Raw genomic sequence first — 25,228 nt, 5'->3', positions numbered from 1 at the left:
TCTGTCCGCCTCTCCTGGCTTCCTCTTTGTGCTCTACCACAGTTCACAACTTGTCGTCTCAACAGGTCCCGATTTCACGAGCCAGCCACGCCACATTTCCAGAAGTTTTAGAACACACCTCACACTGCACACTCACACTCAGCTGTGACAGCTCACGCAGCCCTCCCAGGGCTGCGTGGGAAACAGAATGGGAGTGTTTGCAAAGGGGTTCTAGAACCTTCCGTTGAAACCAGGCTTCTCCTCTCTGGGTTTCACCCTACTCTGTGGTCTTGGTCTGTTCCTTCCCAGCAGGTGCCCCTTCCCCCACCCCGTGTGTGTGTGTGTGTGTGTGTGTGTGTGTGTGTGTGTGTGTGTGTGTGTATGTGTGTGTGTGTGTGCACATTTACACTTTTTTTTTCTAGCATTAGTGCAGCGTTTGACACTCAGAAGCACCTAATAAATACCATGGAATTAACTTACTGAAAGGTATTGGGAACAAAGCTGCAAAGGTCTGTTCTCTCTTGATCAACAAGGTCTTCCCTGCTTCCCAGTTGACACAAACCACCTTCACAAACATTATTATCTCTAGATACATAGTAAGCCTGGGAGAAAGAGGGAGGGGCATGGCAAGAATGAGTGCCCAGGGACACAAAGTCAAAAATAAAATCAGGACAAACGAGGGGGCTGTAGAGTCTTCAGTAATAAGTGGGTTACATGTTGTGTCTGTACGGAGCTCCGGTGATTGTAAGGAGAAGCAAAGGAGAAATGCAGGACTTGTAGGGGAAGAATGAGATGAAGGAAATCTACTGTACTATAGCAGATTGCAGTGAGAGGTTGGCTGACACTTTCACAGGGGTCGCATATCAGACATCCTGCATATCAGGTATTTACATTATGATTCATAACAGTAGCAAAGTTACATAGTTTTGTGGCTAGGGGTCATTGCAACATGAGGAACTATATCACAGGGTTGCAGCGTTAGGAAGGTTGAGAGCCTCTGTACTATACTCATCTGGAATAGAGCTGGCATACAGAAGTGCATCGTGAATCATAGTCATAAATTCAATTTTAAAGAAGCCTTGCTAAAGAGTAAAACATGATGTTAAAATTGTATTTTATCTACCCTATATATACCCCAAATATTAATATCAACACTGAATGAATATTAAAACCATGAGAGAAATATTTTACACTGAATTTTTAAAAAATACTGTGCATATTTTATTGAATTCAGGATAAATTTGAGAGCTAACTTTTTAATCTACGTAGATTTTAGAAAACTTCCAAATGAGAATTCATTATCTAAATTATGAAAACATGAAGTTTTTTTCTATTCATTAAAACAATCATTGTTTTTCTTCCCATTTAAAATTGCCCAAAATGAATCCTCTCAAATATTGCAAGTGTTCAGGGGCCACATGTGGCCAGGAGGCAGCCTGTGACTGAGGGATTTCAGCTGACACAAGGTGTGGTTGGCACCCTTGAGGACTTACAGGGGACATTTCAGCACACAGACTAGACTGTAAGTCGTTGTCACTAGAGGTTGTGAAGACAAGTGACCTGAGGAACTTTTTAAATGAGTAGTGTGCTTCCCTGGTAGGCAAAGTGAGACCGGAATCTGGAGGGGTCCTTTTTATGTCAACAGAACTGAGACTCTCCAACCTGTCTTTCCTCAGAGGCCATTGCTAGTTCACAGTGCAGCTGTAGGAAACTGGGTGAAACCCAAGAGAAGGAAATCATTTCATGGAGACTTGCTTAGCAGCCGAAAACATATCCTGATTCTGACCTGTGAGCGTCAACTACAGCTCTTGAAACTAACTTTATCCAAACTCCAAGAATGTTGTGCAGTGCAAAGTCTTGACAGTTCACTTCCTGGAAAATACATAACCTTTCTTGGAATAATCTGGGGATGTGGACCTGCCTTTTCTGCAGTTTTATGAGCTCTAAATGCATCTTCATTCTACACGTCACTACAGGAGTGTATTTCAGGGTGCGAGGCATGGTCCTCCGCACAGGTGAGAGAGAGCACTGCTCGGAGGGCTTCGGGCAGGGCTATGTCACCAGTGAGGGCTGGGGAAAGAGGACTGCGGTCCTGTGTATCACATGCACCAGGGAATCTCGATTTTCATGACACTAAAACTGTTTTGCTTTAAATAAAGATTGATCTAGCAGAGTAAATCATTTCATTCTTGTCCAGGAAGAAAAGTGTCTATCACCATCTGGCCAGATGCCTAGAAGCAAAGCTAGGGACCCCTCAAAGTCCCGTAACTTGTCAGCTCATTACAGCCAACGACACAGATGCTCATAAATCCCCAAAATAGGTGGTTACCAACATATCAATTGTTTTTTTTCAGTCAGAAATCTTACTTATTACTAACCACTTCATTCCAGATGACAAGGAAATATGGTGTTAAAATGACATCAGGTAGAAATTCGTAAGCCAACGTTCTCTACATCTGAAGGCGCCCTGACATGGTGTCATTTCGCCAATGGTACTGATATTTCAATTTAAAAAGAGTCATTTATCAATGTAAAAGATCTTCATACCTTTTGAATAGTTCGCTGATCCTGTTCTGAAATCTCTTTCAGATACATAATTTCATCCTCTGTAAACAAAAGGAGAGAGAGGCCAACCATGAAATTACACGCGTAGGCCCCTGTATTCAAACTGCCTGCTTTGAGGCAGGCTTTAGAGGGACGGGCAGGCCTGGTGTTCACAAGTCCTGGCAGGACTGTGACCTTCACAAATGCCCTTGACATTCACAGCATTCTTCCTGCTGTTCGGATGGCTGGTTAGATATGGAGTAAGAAATAAGTTCAAGATACAAGTGTGGCTGAGGGCTAACTGCTTCTCATCGATACTAGCAGAGAACTTTTTTTTTTTTATTTCTGTTAGTTACAGCCAATACAAAGTGTTTTATTTAGCAGATGGCACTTTGTGACTTGCTAAGAAAGACCATAACCTCAGAAAGTACTGTCATACCATATCAGGAGAGAATTGGATTCACAGTGGTGTGGGATCCTACTGCACTAAATACACTAGAGAGTATCTTATTTCACTGGCGTTCACACCGGTGATTTAATCTCTGCTCCTTCATACGGTAGATTATCAGAGCATCATACAAACAAAGAGGGGAAAGCAGCCCGCACAAATACAAAGCCAGTAGTTAAATCTAAGAGGCATTTTAAAAGCAGTGTACTTCTAGAGATAAAAATGCACATTTTTTTTTCCTGGATGTTTATGGCCTGAACAAAGTGAAATCTAAAAATCTCAAAAGGAAAATCTGCATTTAAAATTCATACTAAAGATTGAGTCTAAGTATTGAGGTCCAGCCTTGCTCTGAAGGGCTAAGCTTGCTTCTTCACACTGTATCCCAACATGTCACCTTATGTAGGTAATAGTTTACACCACCGGCGTGAGAAGGAGCATCAGTATATGTGTCTGTTCTAAGTGAAGTAGGGCAAACTAAGCAGCAATCGCTCTTTTCTTTCTTTCTTTCTTTGCTAAGGCAAATAGGTATTTTTGTTTCTTCCAAAACAGACACCCTGAGTTCACAAGGCACATCTCAGTAGCACAAATATAGATAAATCCTATGTTCCAAGCAAAGAAAGCTATCTTTAAAAAAAAAACCTGATAGCCATCAAACTAATTTCTAAAAATATATATGTATATATATGTATATAGGTATGTATAGTATGAAAAATGGTTGACAATTAGGTTACCTAATAATGCGTTTTCTTTCATGGCCCCTTGTGATTCCTCCTCAAGCACTGTGATGATCTGCATCAACCTCTCATTCTCTGCCCTGCAATCTATAAGTTCCTTTTCTGAGGTTGTTCTTAGAGAGCTGGACTCCTTGGAATCCTGCAAAGACAAGGAAATGCCATATTTCTAGGCAGGGAATCGAGGATTTAAATATTCAGCTCTAGGACAATGTGGATACAGAGGCGCCATCATATAATTTTCTGAATTCTATTACACACTTACAATATGAATAGGAAAAAGGAAGGAGACTAAATAGAACTGGCTGGAAGAAAGGCCACAGTACATTCTGTACAAAGACCTCAGCACATGGGGACATTTTATTGACAGAATAATGCATATCATACTGTTCGTGTGCCCTCCTCTTTCAGGTCAATTCATTATGGAGGCTGTGTCCAGGGAGGCAGCTGGGGCCCCTCCACCCACACTTCCCTCTTAGTGTCTGAAGCACTGTCCCCTGTAACTAGGGAGGCCAGGGAGACCATGGATGGGCAGCGCCATGGGGTGGCAAAATGTAAGACTAAAGAGGGGGGCTTGTTGCCTTTGTGGCATTTCTCAGCGTCAGCGCCGCCAGTGTGGTGAGGAGCCCATCACATGTCAAGGGGTGACGTGTGCAGGCTGGGAGCCGCATGGAGTCCATCAGGCGCGCGGATATGCACACAGTTGGTTTTCTGCAGGGTGGGGGAGCCACCCAGAGGCAATTCATATTCTGAACATTAACATGGCTTTGCATGCCTGTCACAGGGGCTGTGCAGGCGGTTAACGCTATTGAAGACTCCAGCTTAAATCTCTATGCAAAGTGATTACCTTGTAAGAAGGTTTCAGGATAACTCACAACAAAAGACTTTAAAGTTATAGTTTTAGTAAAGCAAACTCATTTACATTTTTATTATGTGTGTCTTTTGTTTAAATCTTGCCACGTCCATTATGACTGAGGCTTTTCCCTATGCAACAGAAGTTTATTTCAGAAGGCTACTCTTTCTTTCTTCTTCCTCTTGTCTGTTTCAAAGCTATTGAAAACATCTGAATATACGCTCCTATGCTTGTCTACATTTTATGGACACACTTAAAAAAATTAAGATGTTGTGGATCAGGGAGAACAGTGCGGAATTTTATACCTCATCATGGATCATGCAATTTCAAAATAACAGTCACGTTCTTATGCTAAAGTAGGAAGACAATTCTACAGGTTTTGTTTTGAAATTACCAGGGACTTGAAAATACTTTTGAACTTTAAAGTGACCTTAGCTGAATTATGAGTTGTTTCCATGATTGCAAATAAAGAAGGATAACTAGATACTCAGAAAACGACGCCATCTTCCTGATATACTCATTGCCTTCTAGAACTGTCCTCTGACTTAACTTTAAAGAAACCAGAAAGTAATTTGTTAAAATGTTTCTCTGTGTTTTAGAAGAAAAACAAGTGTTGAAATGTCTTGTAAATACATTAATAATTCCCTCTAAAATTAATTCCTTATTAATGGAACTGTAATCATATACATTGGATTTAATAGCATTTGACATACACTGTTGAGTTTTGTACTAAGATTGGGTACAAAAGTTTGAGCTTTCGACTCTTTATTCTATTTAAATTATTCCAGCATAATTAATTTCTAATTTTAGTTATCTACTGCTATTGAGACAGATTATCGCTCTACAGCCCGGGCTGGCTATCTTGTTTATTTACTTATTTGTGTGTATGAGTATTTTGCTTGCATGCATGCTTGTGCACTACTGAATACTTGGTGCTCTTGGCAGTCAGGAGATGTAGGATCCCCTGGAACTGTAAACTGCCAGGTGGTTGCTGGGAATTGAACCCATGTCCTCTGTAAGAGCAGGCAGCATCTTAACCTCTGAGGCATCCCTCAGGCCCGTGGTCTTTAACTCTTTATCCTCCTAACTAGGCGTCTATAGTGCTTGGATTCTAACATGCGTAACTAAAGGGACACTAACTCTTCTAACAAGCAATTAAGGAACAGCATGGTTTTTTTCCTCTAAAATAAAGGGAGATCCTTAGTATCCGTGAGTCTCACTTAATTAGAATTGAAACTATTATGGAATGTGTTTATGGTCTAACAGGATTTCTTCAAACATAAACAAGCAATGCTGACTTGAGTCGGTCTAAGGCTCTATTTCCCACCGGGCAGATCATGACCATCCGTAGAGGATTACACGGGTGTCCGTTATCAGCCATAACCTAAGAACTGCGGGAGGAAAAACCAGATGACAAAGTGGTAGCAACTTCCAGCTGACATACTTTCTAAGCTTCTGTGTGGGAAAACACATGAGAATGAGGCGCTTTGCCTTCAGACAACATCAGCCAGCAACCTTGGTTCTCCAGAGGTTAGCCTTTAGCTCTGTCCCCACCATCTGGCAGCTTCAGGAACTACAAGAAATTAACCACTCCGACACCCAGGGCAAGGAGGACACTCATTAGCAAAGAGGACAAAGCCTTCCTCCTGGCTGCTGCTTTCCCCTCTCACACTCAAGTGGCAAGTTTTGTGGTGATGTCCCTTCTGCCATCTGCCCCACATTGCTAGCTCTGTCTTGCTTAAATCATGAATCTCCTTAAAAAATAAACTGTGTTCCTAAAAGGAGGTTAGGAAGGTAGAGACCTCTCAAAAAAATTTTAGCTGGGGGCTTAAAAGCACAGCCGTAGGAGCCAAACAGTGTCATTTACAATCGTTCTGGAGTTTAAAATTTCCAAAGGCAATTTCCCGCTTCCAGTCTCCCATCGTTTAGGAAGAAGAGGCTTTTCACAGGTGGGATGGCCACAAACTCTCTTGGGAGCAAGGCTTGCAGTTTGCCTGATCCCAGGTCTCAGAACTCGAAACCGAATCTGGAAAGAGGTGCGTCCCAAAGTTCTTTCCACAATGCACAACTTCCCTGCTCTAGACCACATGCCTAGGCATCGCTGGACGACTTGTTGGAGAGGTGGTGTCTCAGGTTCCAGCCCAGACCGCCTCCGTGAGTCTGTGTGAACAATCTTTGCAGGTGACGCATGTGAAGCAGGGTCTGAGATGTTCCCTGCCCAGATCTCTCCATGTGCCTTCTTGGCAGTTCCCCTTTGTAATATTAGCATCTCAATTCTGCAGACTCCGGGGATGGCACTCGGACATCTCAATTTGTGAGGGGCAGGGAGGCAGGGGGTGGTCGAGCAGGATTCTCGTGACAGCCACATAGAAGAGCAGGTGCTTCCCCAATGAGTGACAACCAGGAAAGTGGCACCCTAGGACGGCAGCGCAGCCCTGCAGAGTAGCCATTCTTGAATGATAGCTCTGTCTTACTGCTGCTGACAACAAGCAGATCTGTTCGTCAATGGAGGGTGAGTGGATGGAGGTTATACTGCCTGGCTATGTTGGGGTTGGAAGGAAAAATGAAGGCCGACCCAATTAAAAAACCTAGCTGAAATTAAAGTCAATATGTGGTGTGCTGGTGTGTGTGTGTGTGTGTGTGTGTGTGTGTGGTGTGTGTGTGTGTGTGTGTGTGTGTGTGTGTGTGTGTGTGTGTGTGTGTGTGTGTGTGTGTGTGTGTGTGTGTGTGTGTGTGTGTGTGTGTGGTGTGTGTGTGTGTGTGTGTGTGTGTGTGTGTGTGTGTGTGGTGTGTGTGGTGTGTGTGTGTGTGTGTGTGTGTGTGTGTGTGTGTGTGTGTGTGTGTGTGTGTGTGTGTGTGTGTGTGTGTGTGTGTGTGGTGTGTGTGTGTGTGTGTGTGTGTGTGTGTGTGTGTGTGGTGTGTGTGTGTGTGTGTGTGTGTGTGTGTGTGTGTGTGTGTGTGTGGGGGTGGGGTGTGGTGTGTGTGTGGTGTGTGTGTGTGGTGTGTGTGGTGGGGGGGTGTGTTGGGGGTGTGTGGGGGGTGTGTGTGGGGGTGGGTGTGTGGGTGTGTGTGTGTGTGTGTTTGGTGTGTGTGGTGTGTGTGTGTGTGTGTGTGTGTGTGTGTGTGTGTGTGTGTGTGTGTGTGGTGTGTGTGTGTGTGTGTGTGTGTGTGTGTGTGTGTGTGTGTGTGTGTGTGTGTGTGTGTGTGTGTGTGTGTGTGTGTGTGTGTGTGTGTGCGTATGCGCTCGTGCACCAACACACATATATCCCCTGATGCATCTGTATACACAGGCACATGAACATGTCTGTAATGGGGTAGCTTTCTTTACAATTCTCAGGGAGATTACTCAACTGACAGCACAGCAAACTACAAAAGTCTGCGGCTAAGTCACATTGATTTCCCACAGAATAAAAACTGGAAGGAAGTTGTTGCCAGGAAACTGGCATTAAGAATATCATCTGGACCCCGGCTTCTGCCATTTGAAGAGACCCAGTCTTCAAATTGCCTGCTGTAGCCAATCTCACCGGATGTCCCTTCAGAACCAAGCCAGGAAGGATGATAGCTAGACCACTTGTGGACATAAATAAGCCGCTAGTGAGATTTGATTATCAGAAGAATCTTTCGGTCTCACGTTGTCTAAGCAAAGCCTGATTATTTTCAAATGTTTTCAAAGTATTCTTCTTGATATTTCCTCTAAATACTTACTCACTAGTGTGGGGGGTGAGGGAGGGGCGTGAGCGAAATGGCATGTAAGTGTAGGGCGGACAACAGCTCTGTGGAGTCTGTTCGCTTACCTTTAAGTTTTAGGAATGGAACTCATTCCTTGTGTTGCAAACTCTTTTACCTGTGGAGCCATTTTCTGGTCCTCCCTTTGACACGTTAACTGTTTTTCTAAGTTCTGCCCTCTGCAGGTCAGCACTGTGTGATGTCTCAGGGGATTTTTGAGCCACTAGAGGGGGCAGCAGTCTACACTGAAACTTCAAAGGGAACGCCACAGCTGAGGATGTACATGGCAGGTAAGTTTGTTCCTCAAGAATTTAATAAAGTGTTTTCCACGGGCAAGCCGGTAGGGAACTACGGTGAAATTCAAAATAAATCTGAAATCTGAAGTTGTAGGAATTTTTGGACGAGGGAGACTCAGTATCAGTTGGGGTTCAGTTGTGTGTGTGTGTGTGTGTGTGTGTGTGTGTGTGTGTGTGTGTGTGTGTGTGTGTGTGTGTGTGCCTTCTAGCTTCACCTACTTATTTTCAGTCCTGTGACTCACATGTAGGCATCGTTTTGCTCTTAGAGGCTCATGATAAAATCCTCTCTGTGACTCTGGACCGCGGCTGGGTCCCTGACAGCTGGTCGTGCTGAACCAATGAGAGATGAGAATGAACCTGTATTTCTTGCAAGTTCTTGCAGACAGACCTTCGAGCTCCCCTTTCTGCTGTCCTGCACAGTTGTCCCCACTGGCTCTGAGCCTCAGCAGGAAGGCGGTGACTTCCTTGCTAGGGAGACTGTCAGTAGCAAAATCTGACATTTTTTTTCCTTCGCCAAATCTTGATTTAAAAGTCATTCTGTCAGCTGAGAAGGGCGTAAGGACAGTTCCACACCACCGTGGGCAACGCCCTAGTGACTTCCCTCATCTTTCAGGGACGCCCACTGTGTAAAGGCAGATCCTTGACTTATGCCACAGAGATTTTCAGAATGAGCTCATTTGCAGCAAGAACAGGTTTACCATGCATTTAAGCACGGGGCTTCTAACAGAGTCATTGAAGGAAGAGTCAGGCTCACGCAGATGTGCATGTGAGTTCCTGCGAAAGCAATACTCCAGTCACATGTGATGGTGGCACATACGCTTTCTGGGTTCTTTCCCTTCAAACGGCTGCTGTGAATAAGGCCACAGGGGGGGTGGGGGGACCACATATTGAACAGGATTACAATGGATCAGTTAAAGCTCTAGAAGTTAGGGGCTCTTCAGGATAAACCAGTCATGTTTGTTAGGCTCCTAGAGAAGAGGACACCTAAAGGCATATACTCACAGGCCTATGTCTGTGTGCGTGTTCTGTGTCTGTGTGTGTGTTCTGTGACTCTGTGTGTGTGTCTGTGTGTATGTGTGTCTCTCTGTGTGTGTGTCGTGTCTGTTTGTGTGTGTTTTGTGTCTGTCTGTGTATTCTGTGTCCGTGTGTTCCTATGTGTGTGTCTCTCTGTGTGTGCATGTGCATACACATGTTTGTGTACCTCTGTGTTTGCTGAGACCAGAAGGCATTAAGTCTCCTGGTGCTGGAGTTACAGCTGGCCCGTGAGTAGCCCAACATGGGTGCTGGGCACAGAATGCAGAGCCACTGGAAGAGCAACGATCACTCTTGACCCTTGAGTTATCCCTTCAGCCCACCAGAGTATCTCTCTCCAAAGAGTATCTTATCGGCAAGCTTTAGAACAAGTATTACGACACTGTAGAAGGGTTCTCGGCCAACAAGAGGCTTCTGCATCATTCCTGCTCCCAGTTCTTCTCACTTCCCTGTCACCCCAGTTCGGTCCATCCCAGTTGGCTTTTTGAAAGCCTCTGACTTGTAGAGATTTGCTTCATGCCTTTTCAGCTATCCTGACTGCAAAGAGGATGGACGTCTTAGAAATTACAATAAAAACGCACATTGTTATTCTCTTGAATGGAATTTCTTGGCACTGAAGGAGGGTTATTTCATTCCCATTATACGATAAAATCTGAGGACAATTAGAGTGCTCCTCTTTATAATTAACTTGGACTTCCTGGAATGTGCCACCGAGTAACAAAATGCTGGGCCGGCTTACGGTGCGGAGAGATTACCAAGGTACACGGAATCAGTCTCATGCCTTCTTTCTTTCTGAGCTGGTATATGTGTGCACACATGAACATGTAGATGGGTGCACAGGTCTTGTGGAAGCCAAAGCCGGAAGGTGATGTCAGGTGGCTTCCTCATTTACGCTTTACCTTGTTGCTGGAGATAGACCCATCCACTGAACCTAGAAATCACTGATTTGTCCAGTGATGGCCGGTGAGCCCAAGGCGGTTCTCTTGCCTCGGCCCCTCCCCACATGTTGTGGTCCTAGATACACACCACCATGCCAGGCTTTCATGCGAGTACTGGGGAAAGAATGCAGGTCCTCACTGCTATATTTTACGTCATCTCCTCAGCTCACTTCTTACTAATTTTTAACCCAGGGTTATTGCTCTATGATCCTGCTTAGATGGATTAATATTAATTATAATTAATTTATTGTGAAAGTATATGAAACTTACAACTTTCTTAAATCCAAACTCTTCATATAGTTCTAGTTCATTCCTTAAACTCCTAATAACTTCTTCTTTCTCTCTCATTTTTTTCGACAAAACACCCATTTTGACATTTGCTGCATCTTGCAGGGCGGCCTTTTCGCCTTCTAGTTCGAAGAAATTCTGGAGGGAAGAGAGAAATGTCACAAATCAGACTAGAAACTTGTTGAGGGCAGAGCACAAGGGACCTTGAGCCCACAGATCTTCAGAGAAACCAGGAACGTTAAGCATACAGCATTGTCTTTCCAATGGGAAAGATGAAAAAAACCTGTTCTCCCATCCAGAAAGCTGAGAACTGAAAAATGATTAACTCTCTGATGATCTGTGATGTCTGTTGGGCCGGGTCACACCAAGCTCCTATAACCAGGACCGGAGGTGACTAATAGTCTACATGACCTCTATGGCCTCTCTACAACTGAGACCAGGCCAGACTCTTAGGCTCGTAAGCTAGTTCAGGTAGCCTATCTCCAGAACCCTGAGTTGAGTTTCAATGTAAATATACTTCCTTGTGCATTGGGGATTGTATCACACCAGAAAACTTTATTTCCAAATTGTACTGGTCTTACCCACACTGGAAATAGACTGCCTGACCTTAGAGTCCCCGCAGTCTGATCCAGATTGACTATTTGCACTGGGTTTCCATCTTATCTCCTCGCTTCTCTGAATGACACCTTCAAGGCTCCCCTGGGAAAATGGTCAATCTGACTTCCTGCCTTGCAAGCCTATCTTATTATTTTTGTAATTTGCCCACATTTCTTGGCAAATCCTTCTAAATTAAAATGCATGATAAAGCAATATGGTACCAATGCAATGTGTCACGCTGTTCAAATTTTATCTGCCCTACAAGTAATGGTGAAGAAGAGGACGATGACTAAATAGGAAGTTTCCCTCCCTCAGCCGCAAGAATTTGGTAGCCATTTGTGAACAAAGGTGCCTACCCAGCTAGAAGGTGCATAACTCTAGTTCATCTCAAAGAAGATGGCTGGGGTGGGGTGGGGGCAGGTCTGTACCCAGTTGCAGGCCTGACCATAACAGTTCTGATGACAGTCATAAATGGACTCACTGCTCTGGTTTTAGCAATGAATGTTTGGCCTTCGTCCCACCACTGACACTAAGGAATTTCAGAGGAGACATGGACGCCTACAGTTTCTGGTAACAGGACCACTGGCCTATTATGGTTGCAGACCCCGAACTGGCCTTGAAACTCAGCCAGTGCCTGCCTAGCTGTGATTTAAGAACAGTCTCACCTTCCCAGGGACTGAGCGGCAATGGTACTAGTCCATGCCCTCGAGTCAAACCATTGCTTTCAGCCATATAGAAAACTCTGAAATTCTCTGGAACGACCTTGGCTGTCATTCGGTAGTAACAACCTCCAAGGGACCCACCCTCAAGGAGGTTTGTGTCTCCCTGCCTTCAGAGGAGGGTCTTCTGATTCATGTCCCATTGAGAGTAGTGCTGTGAACCACTTCCTTCTTACCCCAGCCCCAGTGTAACGGTAGCCATGTGCTTACACCCAGAGACCCATCAGGAGATGCTCACACAGGCTTGAAGACATTAGCTCAATTTCCCATGCCAGGCAAGCCCTGAAACCCAGCTCCAACCCCACAAAAGCCACGATTCAGGGCAGCTCTGAATCCCAGGAGTCTCCCAGGATACAGGTTTGTCTGTAGTACCCAGTCAAAAGCATTGACAGTAACTATAGCTGTGATAAGTAATTCATAGATAAGTAATGTTAAACGGTATGAAATATGACATCAGTGATAGTATAAAATATTGGATGAAGGAAAATATAATGTATGCAGAGTTGGATGGCATTGAAATGAAGTTACGTCCTTCCCTCTCTTCCTCCTTCCATTTCTCTCTCCTTCCCCTAGCTTCTTCTTTTTTCTTTCTTTTCGTGTGTGTGTGTGTGTGTGTGTGTGTGTGTGTTGTTGTTGTTGTTGTTTGTTGTTGTTGTTGTTGTTGAGACAGGCTTTTAAACTATAGCCCAAGTTGACTGGAATGCACAAGGATGACCGTACTGACCACAAAGTCATAACAATTCTCCTGTTGCAGCATCCCAAATGTTGGGATTACAGGCATGTGTCACCAGGGTTTGCCACAAATGCAGTTTTAGGTTTTGTATAGCCAGGCTCAGCATTTTCCAATTTTGCCTTCCTTTTAAGCATCAATACCTTTAAATGGTTTCTCCCCTCCTATTTCAGTATTCATGGTTAAAGCAATCTTCAGTATATTTTTTAAATGCATTCTTCTCTCATATATTACATCCTGGATGCAGGTTCCCCTCCCTCCCTCCAAACCCCAACTACTCCTCCTCTGTTTCTCTTCAGAAGAGGGCAGTCCTCCCATGGATACCAAGCAAACTTGGCATATCCAGGTGCAGTAAGTTTAGGTACCCCAAGGTGGTCTCTTCAGCCCACCACAGTACACGACGATAAAGAGTTACAAGACAAAGCATGCCACTACAAAGACTCCAACAGACTGTGACAAGACAGTAAGAGAGTTGAAGAAGGGGTAGAAGGAGCACACCCCAGAACAACCAACTAAATGGCAAAAGTAACTTCTTGCCCTTCAGCGATCACTTCAAGGTGTAAGTGAATTAAGTGTCTCACCACACACAGGTCAGTGACCGAGTGACAGAGAAACATGATCCAACAATGTATTATCTCTAAAAGATCCAAGCTCACCTTAAGGATACTCAGGGGCTGAAGGTTTAAAGATAACACAAGATTTCCCCTGCAATTGGAAGCCCAGAGAGAACAAGGACAACTACGCTAACATCAGACAAAAGAAATTTGGATTCAGTTGTTCTCACAAGAGACAGAAGTCACTACATACTAATAAAAGAATCAATTTACATGAAGAACGTAAGAGTTGTAAACGTATAAGCACCCAGCATTGGAAAATTGAAATATATAAAATAGATATTGCTGACCTAAGACAGAAGTAGCAGTATGATTAATGTGGGGGTTTGGGGAACCCCTTAACTTTTTTGCCAGTCCTTGGGATTGAACCTGGGACTCTACACATCCTAGGCAAGCATCTATCACTGAACTACACTCTCAGCCTGATGTGCCACTTTCAATAACAGAGCAAGCATAGAAGCTCAGTAAGAAAACTGTAGACCTGGGTGTGTGAGGAACAGGGAAGAGGCTCAGTGTGTGAGGATCGCAGGGAGGTGTCGAATAACCTGAGGGGTGCAGAGGGCAGACCGAGCTTGGTGCTGCTGAACCAAACAGCTTGGTGCTGCTGAAGCATGGAGTTTGGGAATGAGCTATGGAATGACAGAAGTCGGGAGGGGCAGTGGCCTTCTGTATCCTGCCAAGGGACTCGGACAGTCCTACACACATGAAACGCTGCTTCGACAATGGCAGATGCTGGGACCAGTGACCCTAGGGAATAAGAAGGCAAAAGAAGCATGAGACCAAGAATCACCAAGCGGAGAGCTCAGCCCCACTGAGCTTCCTTGGGAACTGGAGGAATTCTCTTCCCCTTGAAGGCAAGGAAATACTTAGAAGTAGAACTAATGGATTAGAGGTGCAGGGAAATGTCCTAAAAGTGAACCATGCTGGGTTCACAGCAACCTTACCTTGTACACCTTCAATGGGTACATTTTAGGCTATGCAAACTGCATTTCAGTAGAGCTGCTAAGTGGTTTCGATACACAATACCCGTGTTTTCAGTATACGTGAGTAATAAGTCGAAAAATTTGACAGAAGAGATTACACCTTTTAAAGAAATAAACTATAACACTCAGGAAAACAAACTTGGCTGTATAAACTATTTACAACTTCCATAAACAAAATAATAAAACGTTTTTGAGATATAGAGGGCAGAACTGAATCAACAACCCAAGATAATATTCTTGGATGGGGAAATGCATTCTGTAAATGGTAAAACCTTCATAGTTCATGACACATTTCTGACCCACAAAACTTTTAATAAAAGTGCAAAATGGGAAGTTTGCTGATGAGGGAATAATCACTCCCAAATTATTTTATTTATTAGAAGGAATGAAATGAAAAAGCTGTGAAAATCACAAGTAGATAGAATAAAAAAAAATAAACTTGCTAGAACACTTGCCTAAGGTCCTGGATTCCATCTCAGCAACACACACACACACACACACACACACACACACACACACACACACACACACACACACACACACACACACACACACACACACACACACACACACACACACACACACACACACACACACACACACACACACACACACACACACACATACACACACAAACACACACACATACAAACACACACACAAATGCATATACACACAAATACATACACAAAAAAACACACACATACAAACACAAGTACAATACACCCAAACACACATACAAACTCACATACACACAAGCACACATACACACAACACACACACACACACACACACACACACACACACACACACACACACACACACACACACACACACACACACACACACACACACACATACACACAACACACACACACACATACACACACACACACACACACACACACATACACACATACACACACACACACACACACACACACACACACACACACACACACACACACACACACACACACACACACACACACCCCACATCTCTCTCTCTCACACACACTGAGATACACACAGCCCACATACACACACTCACACACACCACACACACGCATATCACACACACCCCACATGCACACAATCACACACACAACAACACACACACATATCACACACACCACACGCAAACACACACACTCACATGCACACACATACACACAGAGGAACATGCACACATACAGTATTAATTCGAAAAACAGTATAATTTTAAAGATTGTTTCATTCGTCTGTTTGAGATAGTGTCTCACTAGGAAGGCCTGTCTGGCCTAGAGCTAGCTATGTATACCTGTCTGGCTTCAAACTCAGAGACTGCTAACCTCTGCCCCTCAAGTCTTAGATCAAAGGCTACGCCACCACACCAGACTAGTTTTTGTTGTTTAAAGATAGTTTTCATATAGGGCCACAACATATCTAGACAGGCTTGAAGGAAGTCTAAAGCTATCAATAAAGGGTAGACCACAGGTCATGGGAAGAGGAAGCCACCCATAGTCCTGAGACGATGCTTATTAGTTTGAAAGCTGGTGCTGTCATTCTGTTATCCCTCTGTTCTACAGGCTGTTTAAATACCTAAGTTCTCTTATTAAATCCCCATTTGAAAAACTGAGAGTGGTTTCTTTTTTTATTAGAACTACAGCAAAATAATACCTTTCTGAAAGAAAAAATATAAGAATGATGTGAGTGTTTAAAGTTTCCTTTTTGCAAATAAAACAATATAATATCTCACACAAATAAACAATTAAATAGGTTTAGACCCATGCTCGGAGCTGGAGAAGTAACTACATCCTTAATTGGTCTCCAGGGGGCAGCAGAGAGCCGGCTACTCTTGCCCTCTGCAGGTGGTTGGTTAAATTTTCAAGGCTCAGCTGTTTCCTTATGACTAAACCTGAACGAAGTGGGTGGCCAGGATTAGCAAGGCTTGTGAGGTAATGAGCCAAGTCAAAGCTAACAAGCCCAAGTGAAGATTCAAATAATGACTTTAATTTAACCTAATATAAACATTTTTTTTCATCTGATAAAGCACCTAAGCACAACTAATGTGGGTTGGTTAAACACACTGAGCTAGCATATGTTTATGAAAACTTGGTAACAGGCAGAATTGAGCTATTTCCTTTTCCCACTCCTAGAAATAGAAATTGCTCATATAGAGAGTGATGGTCATTCTTCTGCCATTTTTTGAACATTTGTTGTATATTAAAAACAGTTTTCCAGTAATTATTGAAGGCATGAATGATGATTAATGTTCTAATAAGCCATACATTTCTGAATTACTCTCTAACCATAAACAGAAATTCCAGAGGATTCTTCTATGTGTGTGGGGGGACGTGCACACTGGTGTGTGTGTGGGTGTACACTGGTGTGTGTATGTGCACACTGGTGTGTGTGAAGAGGTGCACACAGATGTGTGTGTGGGGGAAGGTGCACTGGTGTGTGGGTACACACTGGTGTGTGTATGTATGGGAGGTGCATGCTGGTGTGTGGGGGAGGCACATTGGTGTATGTGTTGCACATTAGTATGTGTATGGTGGTGTACACTGGTGTGTGTGTGTATTTGTGCACATTGGTGTGTGTATGTGGGTGCACACTGGTGTGTGTGTGTGCACTGTTATGTATGAGAGGTGTACACTGATGTACGTGGGGGGAGGTACACACTGGTGTGTATGTGTGCACACTGGTGTGTGTGTGTGCATGTATGTACACTGTTATGTGGGGAAGGTGCACTGGTGTGTGTAGGGGGCTGGGGGCTGCTACTGGTGTGTGTGTGGGCTACACATTGGTGTGTGTGTGTGTGTGTACACTGTTATGTGGGGAAGGTGCACTGGTGTGTGTGGGGAGCAGGTGCACACTGGTGTGTGTGTATGTGTGTGTGTGTTACACATTGGTGTGTGTGTATATGTGTATGTGTGTGTATACACTGTTATGTGGGGGAGGTTCACTGGTGTGTGTGGGAGTGCACACTGGTGTGTGTGTATGTGGTTGCACATTGGTGTGTGTGTGTGTGTGTGTGTGTGAACTGGTGTGGAGTAGGAGGGGTGCACACCAGTGTATATGTTGGGAGGGGGTACACACAGGTCCCATGCAGATGCCAAAGAAGGATGTCCAGGGCGCTACTTTGTCACTCTCTGCTTTGCCGGTTTGAGACAGTCTCTCACTGAACCTGGTGACCCATGAGCCTCAGCAGTCTTCCTTTCTCCACTTCCAACTGCAGAAGGGCACACAGCTACAGGTATGCTGAGGTCTTATGTCTTGGGTTGGGTGTGGTTCTGGATTGGATCGAGGAAGGGGCTAATACCAAATAAGTTAGATTTCTGTTGCTTGCCAACAAAAATATTATAATATATGTTGGCATAACTGACTGTCTAGACTCCCATCAGATTTCTTGCCTGCCAACTGTTCACAAAGTCCCTTAATTTTATACCCAGCACAACATTCACTAGCAGAAATAGCTGTTCATTTGCTGTATTCCCATACATCCTACTATATATGTTTATCTCTGCACACTTATATTTTCTGATTTATTTATGATCTCCCTCTCTGCTTACCCCTACCTCATCTTCCTTCACAATGTCAGTATCTAGCGTATCATACCAGAGAGTACTCATTTGAAGATACTATATGCCAAGATTTATGTTTCTTAAAGATCCATTTCCTGTATAACTTCTTTCTTTGCTTTAGATGTATTAAAATTACTATGATCCTTTAAGCTACATATCATGTGAAAGAGTTATTTGACTCTGTGACTCCCAAAATGGGAATTTCATATGATTCAACATAACAAACATGAGTAGTGGTTACCAAGGTCATGAAGGCATTTCATCTTGCCCTCAGTCAGCAGGCAGAAGGATGTCAGCCCACATGCTATGACAGAATCATGAGAAACAGAAAAACACAGCAACACTAAGACAGGAGGTCTATGAGCATGTGCAGCGGCCTACTTTACCCTTAGATTTTACCCACCATGGCTGGGTACTAATCTAAACGCTTCGTAAAGCTCAATCTGTCTTACTCTTGGAGCACGTCAGTCTAGATGGTATGGACCATTTTATTCTCATTCTACAGCAGAGAGAACTGAAGCAGACAGATTAAGTATTTTACCTAAAGTCACATAGCAATTAAGTGGTAAAGCTGGGATTTGAACCTGGGCAGTTTACTTCCGTAGCACTTGCTTCAAAATATTTATTTTGCTGATTCTTAACTAATCAGAAAAGTAATCTATCTGATAAATGCAATCAAGAAATTACATGTTGCTGTGAACATAAAGATGCTATTCTATTTACAGTTAATGCATAATACACTTTTCTCAAAGATAGTGACATAAAAGACAGCTGCTTATCATGAGGATCGACATTCTGGGTTAGGGAATCAAGGCAGCAGTGGCAAAGTGAGCTTATCTCTGCTCCATGGGTCCATAGCCTCACAGGGAAGGATTCTAACTTCTGGTAGCTTGTGGGAAAACCCCACTAATTAAAATCGAAGTCTACCACAACCTGATAGCTCATCTGAGCTTGGAGGATTACCTTCACTAGCAGGGCCCTCTCTGACCTTGTCTGAGGATCCATGATTGGAAGGCATGATTGGGTCTGGGTTAGCAAGAGTGGCCCAGCCACTCTGTGTGTGTGTGTGTGTGTGTGTGTGTGTGTGTGTGTGTGTGCATGTGAATTAAAAAAAAATTGGGTGGGTGTAGAGGAGGCATGTGCACCTATGGGGAATTTAGAGCAAATTGATTTAATATTGCACCAGAAGCCCATTGGCAGATGCCATTGGTCAGACCTGACTTCTAGTGTCTGCATCATTGCTACAAAGAAAGCTAAAGTAGAAATAATGTTTTCAGATTCTATAAAGTTGCAAATGCTTCCAGGAGTTTAAGGAGGAGGAGAGAATGTGCAGCCAGTGAGAAGGAGAGAAAAGCAGGCAATACCAAGAGCCATAAACATCCGCTCACAATTACTAGCTGATGGTTCATGAGAAGCCACGCACAGAGCTACAGTGAGAGAAGGGCCCCGCCAGTGAGAACGCAACCACCCTTACCTTCTATCACAGAATACATCAGTACACAGTTAAATACAGATGTGCCAGATGCCGCGCAAACAGACACGATCAGTGGGCAAATCACTCATGAATCACTCATTAGTATAAATAACTACTCCTTGACCAAGATGAGAATGTAGATATAATAAATATGAAGAGAGGCATAAGGTGCTTACTAAGTCTCAAAGTCATCTTTGAAAGTGTGTATTTTTCTACTCTGTGCAGGAGTAAAGCACCATGTTGAGCACACAGCAGGATCCTGTCATCTGGAAGGCCAGAGGCCACTCACTGGTATTTATGACACTTCTTTTGAACTCTCGTCTTGTGACTATCTCATCTTCTTCCATCTAGCTGCCTCTTCACCAAGGAACGCTGGATGATTTGGGCACTTGCCTAGGTGCTAGGGAAATGGGATTGCAACTTTCCAGTCTCCAGGAAGTTTTGTCTGTCAGCATGTGGTGTTGTTTTTGGTACATTTAATGTGAGCATGATCAGCCTAAGCCTGAATTCTCAGAGATAACCTGAGATTTTTGGAGGCATACCTTCAACGCTAAAAGTACAGACTAGGAATTCGAGGTGAGCTCCACCCCTCACATATGCAGGAACCAAAGTCTGCTTTGTCCTTGGCTGCACCCGAAACCCACCTGGTACATTCCTCTGATGACAGCAATGGCATCACATAGCTGCTGTTGAAAGCTTTTTCTCATGATATCTTCTCCCTACAAAACAAAGATGAATGCAGTAAGCCCCGCTGCACTTCCGGAGACAGCCTGTGCTTCCTGGAGGAAGACATGGCAACAATTCACCTTCCAGCGCATCAACCTCTTGAGAATTTCCATTCATCACAATTTCTTCTATACAGCAGCTATTGTAGCACATGTAATTTTTATCCATTCTTAACCAAGAGCATACAAAGATGCCATGGGTAAGATATGGATAACCTGACAGCGTTGTATAGTACACATCAACTGAAGTCCTATAGAACGTTCCCAAGACTGGTAAAGACTAAGATTTCACATGCTGTTATAATCATTTTTACCATTCTTTGTTTTTAATTTTAATCATTTTAAGTGTTTTGTGTCTTTCCTGCACACACATCTGTGGACTTGTGTGCCTGGTGCCTAGGGATAGGAGAAGAGGGTGTCAGAGCCCATGGAATTCCAGTTACAGGCGGTTGTGAGCTGCCATGAGAATGCTGGGACTCAAACCCCAGTCCCACGGAAGAGGAGCCACTGCTCTTAACCACTGAGCCGTCTTTCCAGCCCACAGTCTTTGTACTTTTGGATGGGATAGGCGCATATAAAGAAGGTTAGCTTTCTTGATCTATAATAAATCAAATAAATTTGACTATATCTGCTTAGGGTAAAATGAAACACTATTTTTTTTTTAAAAAGTACTCTTACTTCTCATATCTATCATTCTGATTCTAGCATGATGTGTAAAAAACAAGTGAGTGTTAGAGTCAGAGAGGACTGAACTCACATACTGTACGCCTACCCATGGTTTGAGCTGGCTGATAGAAGATATAACCTTGGCAACCTTAGTTTCTGAAATTTGTATCTTAGGGATAACAGGATTTCCATTTAGGGATTTGGATAGATTTGAAGGTTATATGAATTTATTCAATATATGACATAATAATACATAAAATCCCAGAGTCCCACTCTGTAGATCAGACTGACCTAAACCTTCCAGAGGCCCTAGAAGAAGTCAGTAAATGGAAAGAAATTATTAAGATCAAGGCACACATTAATGACCTAGTATCAAACAAAAAACAAGCCAATGCAAAGAATTAATGAAACAAAGAGTTGGTTCTTTGAAAAGCCCTTAGCCAAACTAACCAAAGAGAGCAGGCAAGATGGCTCCCAAGGTAAAGGGACTCTACCAATTCTGAAGACCAGAGTTTGAGTCTCTGAATCCACACTATGGAAAGAGAGGATCTCTGACTCCACATGGGTACCATGGCGTGTCCATCCCCAACATGTACGCAGACCAGGCAGAACGAGAGAGAAGAACCAGTTAATTTCGGTAAGTGTGACCAAAATTAAACCAATTAAACAGATCTCCTTAATATAATCAAAATATTTCAAAGGGCAAAAACGTACAACACTTTCAGTAAAGTCAGGAACAAGGCCGGGGTACTGACTTTCTCCACTGATATTTAATTAGCACTGGGAGTCTGGCTATCGTAATAAGATAAGAGTAGCAAATAAAATGGATGTAAGCGCTGGAGATACAGCTCAGGGGTTAAGAGCACGTGTTGCTCAATCATGAGGACCAGAGTCCAGATGCCAGCAGCCATATTGGATGATTCAGAGACTCCTTTAACCCCGGCTCTAAGGAATGTGACACTCTCTTCTGGTTTCTGTAGGTGCCCATACTCACATGGGCCCATATATTTATGCAGACACATGCGCATGCAATATAATTATAACACAGTATAATATAATTATATATTTTAAAGTATACGAATATAAAATAAAAAGAATCTGAAATATCATTATTTGAAATGATATGGTTTTATATCTAAGAGACACTAAAGATTTTACCAGAAAATTCCTAGAATTTAGCGTACAAAAATGAGCAGCCTTCCTATGTACCAATAACAGAAATACTGAGGAGAAATGAAAGATGCAGTTACACACACACACACACACACACACACACACACACACACACACACACACAGAAAAGCCCCAAGAAACAAAAACCCAACATTGGAATTAACCTAACCTAGGAAGTGAAAGATCTCCACAATAAAAACTTTAAAGCACCGAGGATTGAAATCGAGGAAGACAGTAGAAGATGGAGATACTCCCACGCTCATGGATCAGAAGAACCCATACTGTAGATATGGCTGCCCTAACTAAAGCAAATCCAGTCACTGCGATCTCAAACACAGTTCTAGCACTGTTCTTCAGAGCTATAGGGAAAACTACCTTAGAATTCATATGGAAGCACATAAACAAAACAAAACAAACAAACAAAAAAACAAAACAAAACGGGATTGCCAGAACAATCCTGAGCAAAAAGAATACAATCAAGTCCTGATTTCAATTTATTCTACAGAGGCACAGTAACACAAACAACATGGTACTGGACAAATATGTATTCATGTATCGATAGATGTCTCAGTCAGGGTTTTCCTGCTGTGAGCAGACACCACGACCAAGGCGAGTCTTATGAAGGCCAACAGTTAGTTGGGCTGGCTCACAGGGTCAGATGTTCCATCTTTTATCATCAAGGTGGGAACAGGGCAGCATCAAGGTGGGAGCAGGGCAGCATCAAGGTGGGAGCAGCATGCAGGCAGCATGGTGCAGGCAGAGCTGAGAGTTCTACATTGCCATCTGAAGGCTACTAGTGGAAGATGGACTTCCAGGCAGCTAGGATGAGGGTCTTATAGCCCACACTCACAGTGACATATGTACTCCAACAGAGCCACACCCACCCCAACTGGGCTACACCTTCTAATAGTGCCACTCCCTGGGCCGAGCACATACAAACCATCACAATAGACTAGCATAGAAAACTGAGATATAACTTTCCGCAACTATAGCTACCTGTTTTTGGTTGTTGTTGTTTTCATTTTGGTGTTTTTGTTTTTGTTTAATTTTATGAACACACTAAAAATACACATTGGAAAAAGGATAGTTCCTTCAACATGTGATTCTGGGAACACTGGGTAACAACATGTAGAAGAATGAAACTAGACTCTTTGTTGTCTTTTACCTTACACAAAAACCAACTCCAAATGAACCAAGAACCTTAAGACAAGAGCAGACATGCAGCAACTGCTAAGGAAAGAGCAGAGTGCATAGAAAGAGTACAGGCATAGAAAGAACTTCACTCTCTGAGGAAACACGACTAACAACTGAAAAATCTCATAAAATTAAGAGCTTCTGTAGGACAAAGAAAACTTGTCAATTGAGTAAAGAGGCGGCCTACAGAGTAGGAGAAATTCTTTGTTGTATATCCGTGGAACTAAACAGAAAGATTTCAAAATAACAAAAGTCATAAATGGCTAATAAACATTATTAAAAGTTAATTGTTAGCCATTGAGGGCAATGCAAATCAAACCACTCTGGTCAGAATGGCTATCATCAAGAAAAGAGACAACAAATGATGAGGGTGTGGGGTGAGGAGAACACTTACCTACTCGTGATGGGACTATAAATTGGTACGACTACTCTGTAAGGCAGTGTGGTGGTGTCTCGAAGAGCTAAAGACAGAGCTACCACATGACTAAGCTAACCACTCCCGGACATATACCCCCAAGGACTCCATAATCTCCCACAGTGATTCTTGTTCATCTGCATTCATCACTGCTCTACTAACAAGAGTTAGGAGATGGAATTGGCTGATTAATGATAATGAAATATGCTGCTTATACAACAGCAAAGAAATATGAAATTATGAAATGAATACAAAAGTGGATGGAACTGGAAAATACACTAAGTAAACTTGCCCTGGTCCCAAAAGATAAATAACATGTTCTTATATGTGGACATTGTGGACATTAGCTTGGCTTTGAATCTTTTCTTGTAGTGTCTGTAGTGGCCAGAGAGCTAGAGAACACTCATGGTAGGGAGGAGGGAAAGAGGATAAGTTGGGGGAGAGAATGCAGAACAGGTGACATAAACATAGGACAGATTCACCAACATGGCAGCCCAAATGTGAGCTGGACAAGGTTGATGCCAATGGACATACAAAACTGGATGGGGAAAAGCCCATGAGGCCTCAACCGTACACGATATAGGCAACCAAGGAAAGCAGAGAATTCAAGAGGTGCTCTTCTCCGGAGAAAAGTACACCAACTGGTTGTCCAGTATCAAAGGATCAGCCTGAAATCATATACCAGTAATATTGACCGAAGAGGTTATAGTAGTAAAACAAATACACACACACACACACACACACACACACACACACACACACACACACATTCATGCAATAACAATTAATAAAAAGAGGTCATGGATTTGAATTAGAGTAGGGACAGGTATCTGTGAGGGTTTGAAGGGTAGAAAGGAAAGAGTGAAATGTTGTGGTCATATTATAATCTCAAACAAACAAACAAAAAGCAGGATAGGGAATTCTGGAGATTTAAAGCTTAAGGAGGGATATGTTGGGTGTTAGAGATGCTGGGGGAGTATGTGGCTTAACCTAAGAAACCTTATGTAACCCCAGTTCTCTCTCCCTCTCTCCTCCTCCACCCGTCTCCTCTTTTTCTGTCTGCTTAAAGAAGGAGTTCAGTTGAAGGCACCCTGTATCAGTAGACAATTAAGCGAGCATCGCAATGACAGATGTGGGACACCCTCCTCTGACCTCTTAGCCGGTGGGGATCCAGAGGCCTCCCCAACCACACGGCTTACTGCCATTGACGGCTCCGACTTGCCCATTGTAACTGCAGGATAAGATCTCACTCCTGAAAGCACAGAACATTTTGCATTCTCTATGCTGACTTTCATAATGCCAAGAGACGCTATGCAGGCCACTTGGAGGGCAACATCATCACTGGCCTCACCCGGTGGTAAACCCTGCAGGTCTAACCCTGGCCTGCCAGGCACGTGTGAGCACAAATGCACTTGGCATGACTGCCGTGGGGGGAAATCAATTGTCTTCTGGTTGGATGTGAAGCCTGTTTCACAGGAGAGAAACTTGATCCAAAAAACCAATGGCCGTGGCTGAGGAGAGGGTGGAACGTTTAAGA

The 25,228-nt window shown here is 43.4% G+C and overlaps 1 protein-coding gene across 1 annotated transcript in view; it reads right to left on the bottom strand.

Moving 5' to 3' along the window:
- C14H10orf67 (chromosome 14 C10orf67 homolog) overlaps positions 1–25,228 on the bottom strand; it is a 137,289-nt gene that overhangs the window by 97,540 nt on the left and 14,521 nt on the right. Inside the window, exons 4-7 of the mRNA XM_032885175.1 lie at positions 20,163–20,237; positions 10,818–10,973; positions 3,703–3,844; positions 2,527–2,585 (exon numbers count right to left, since the gene is read on the bottom strand). Coding sequence (XP_032741066.1) covers positions 2,527–2,585; positions 3,703–3,844; positions 10,818–10,973; positions 20,163–20,237 — 432 coding nt within the window. The remainder of the gene's footprint in view (positions 1–2,526; positions 2,586–3,702; positions 3,845–10,817; positions 10,974–20,162; positions 20,238–25,228) is intronic.

This window comes from Rattus rattus, chromosome 14, assembly GCF_011064425.1.
Source record: "Rattus rattus isolate New Zealand chromosome 14, Rrattus_CSIRO_v1, whole genome shotgun sequence".
In the NCBI taxonomy this organism is placed as follows: Eukaryota; Metazoa; Chordata; class Mammalia; order Rodentia; family Muridae; genus Rattus; species Rattus rattus.
Note: the sequence above shows the minus strand (reverse complement) of the source record. Positions and strands in the feature narration are given on the sequence as shown.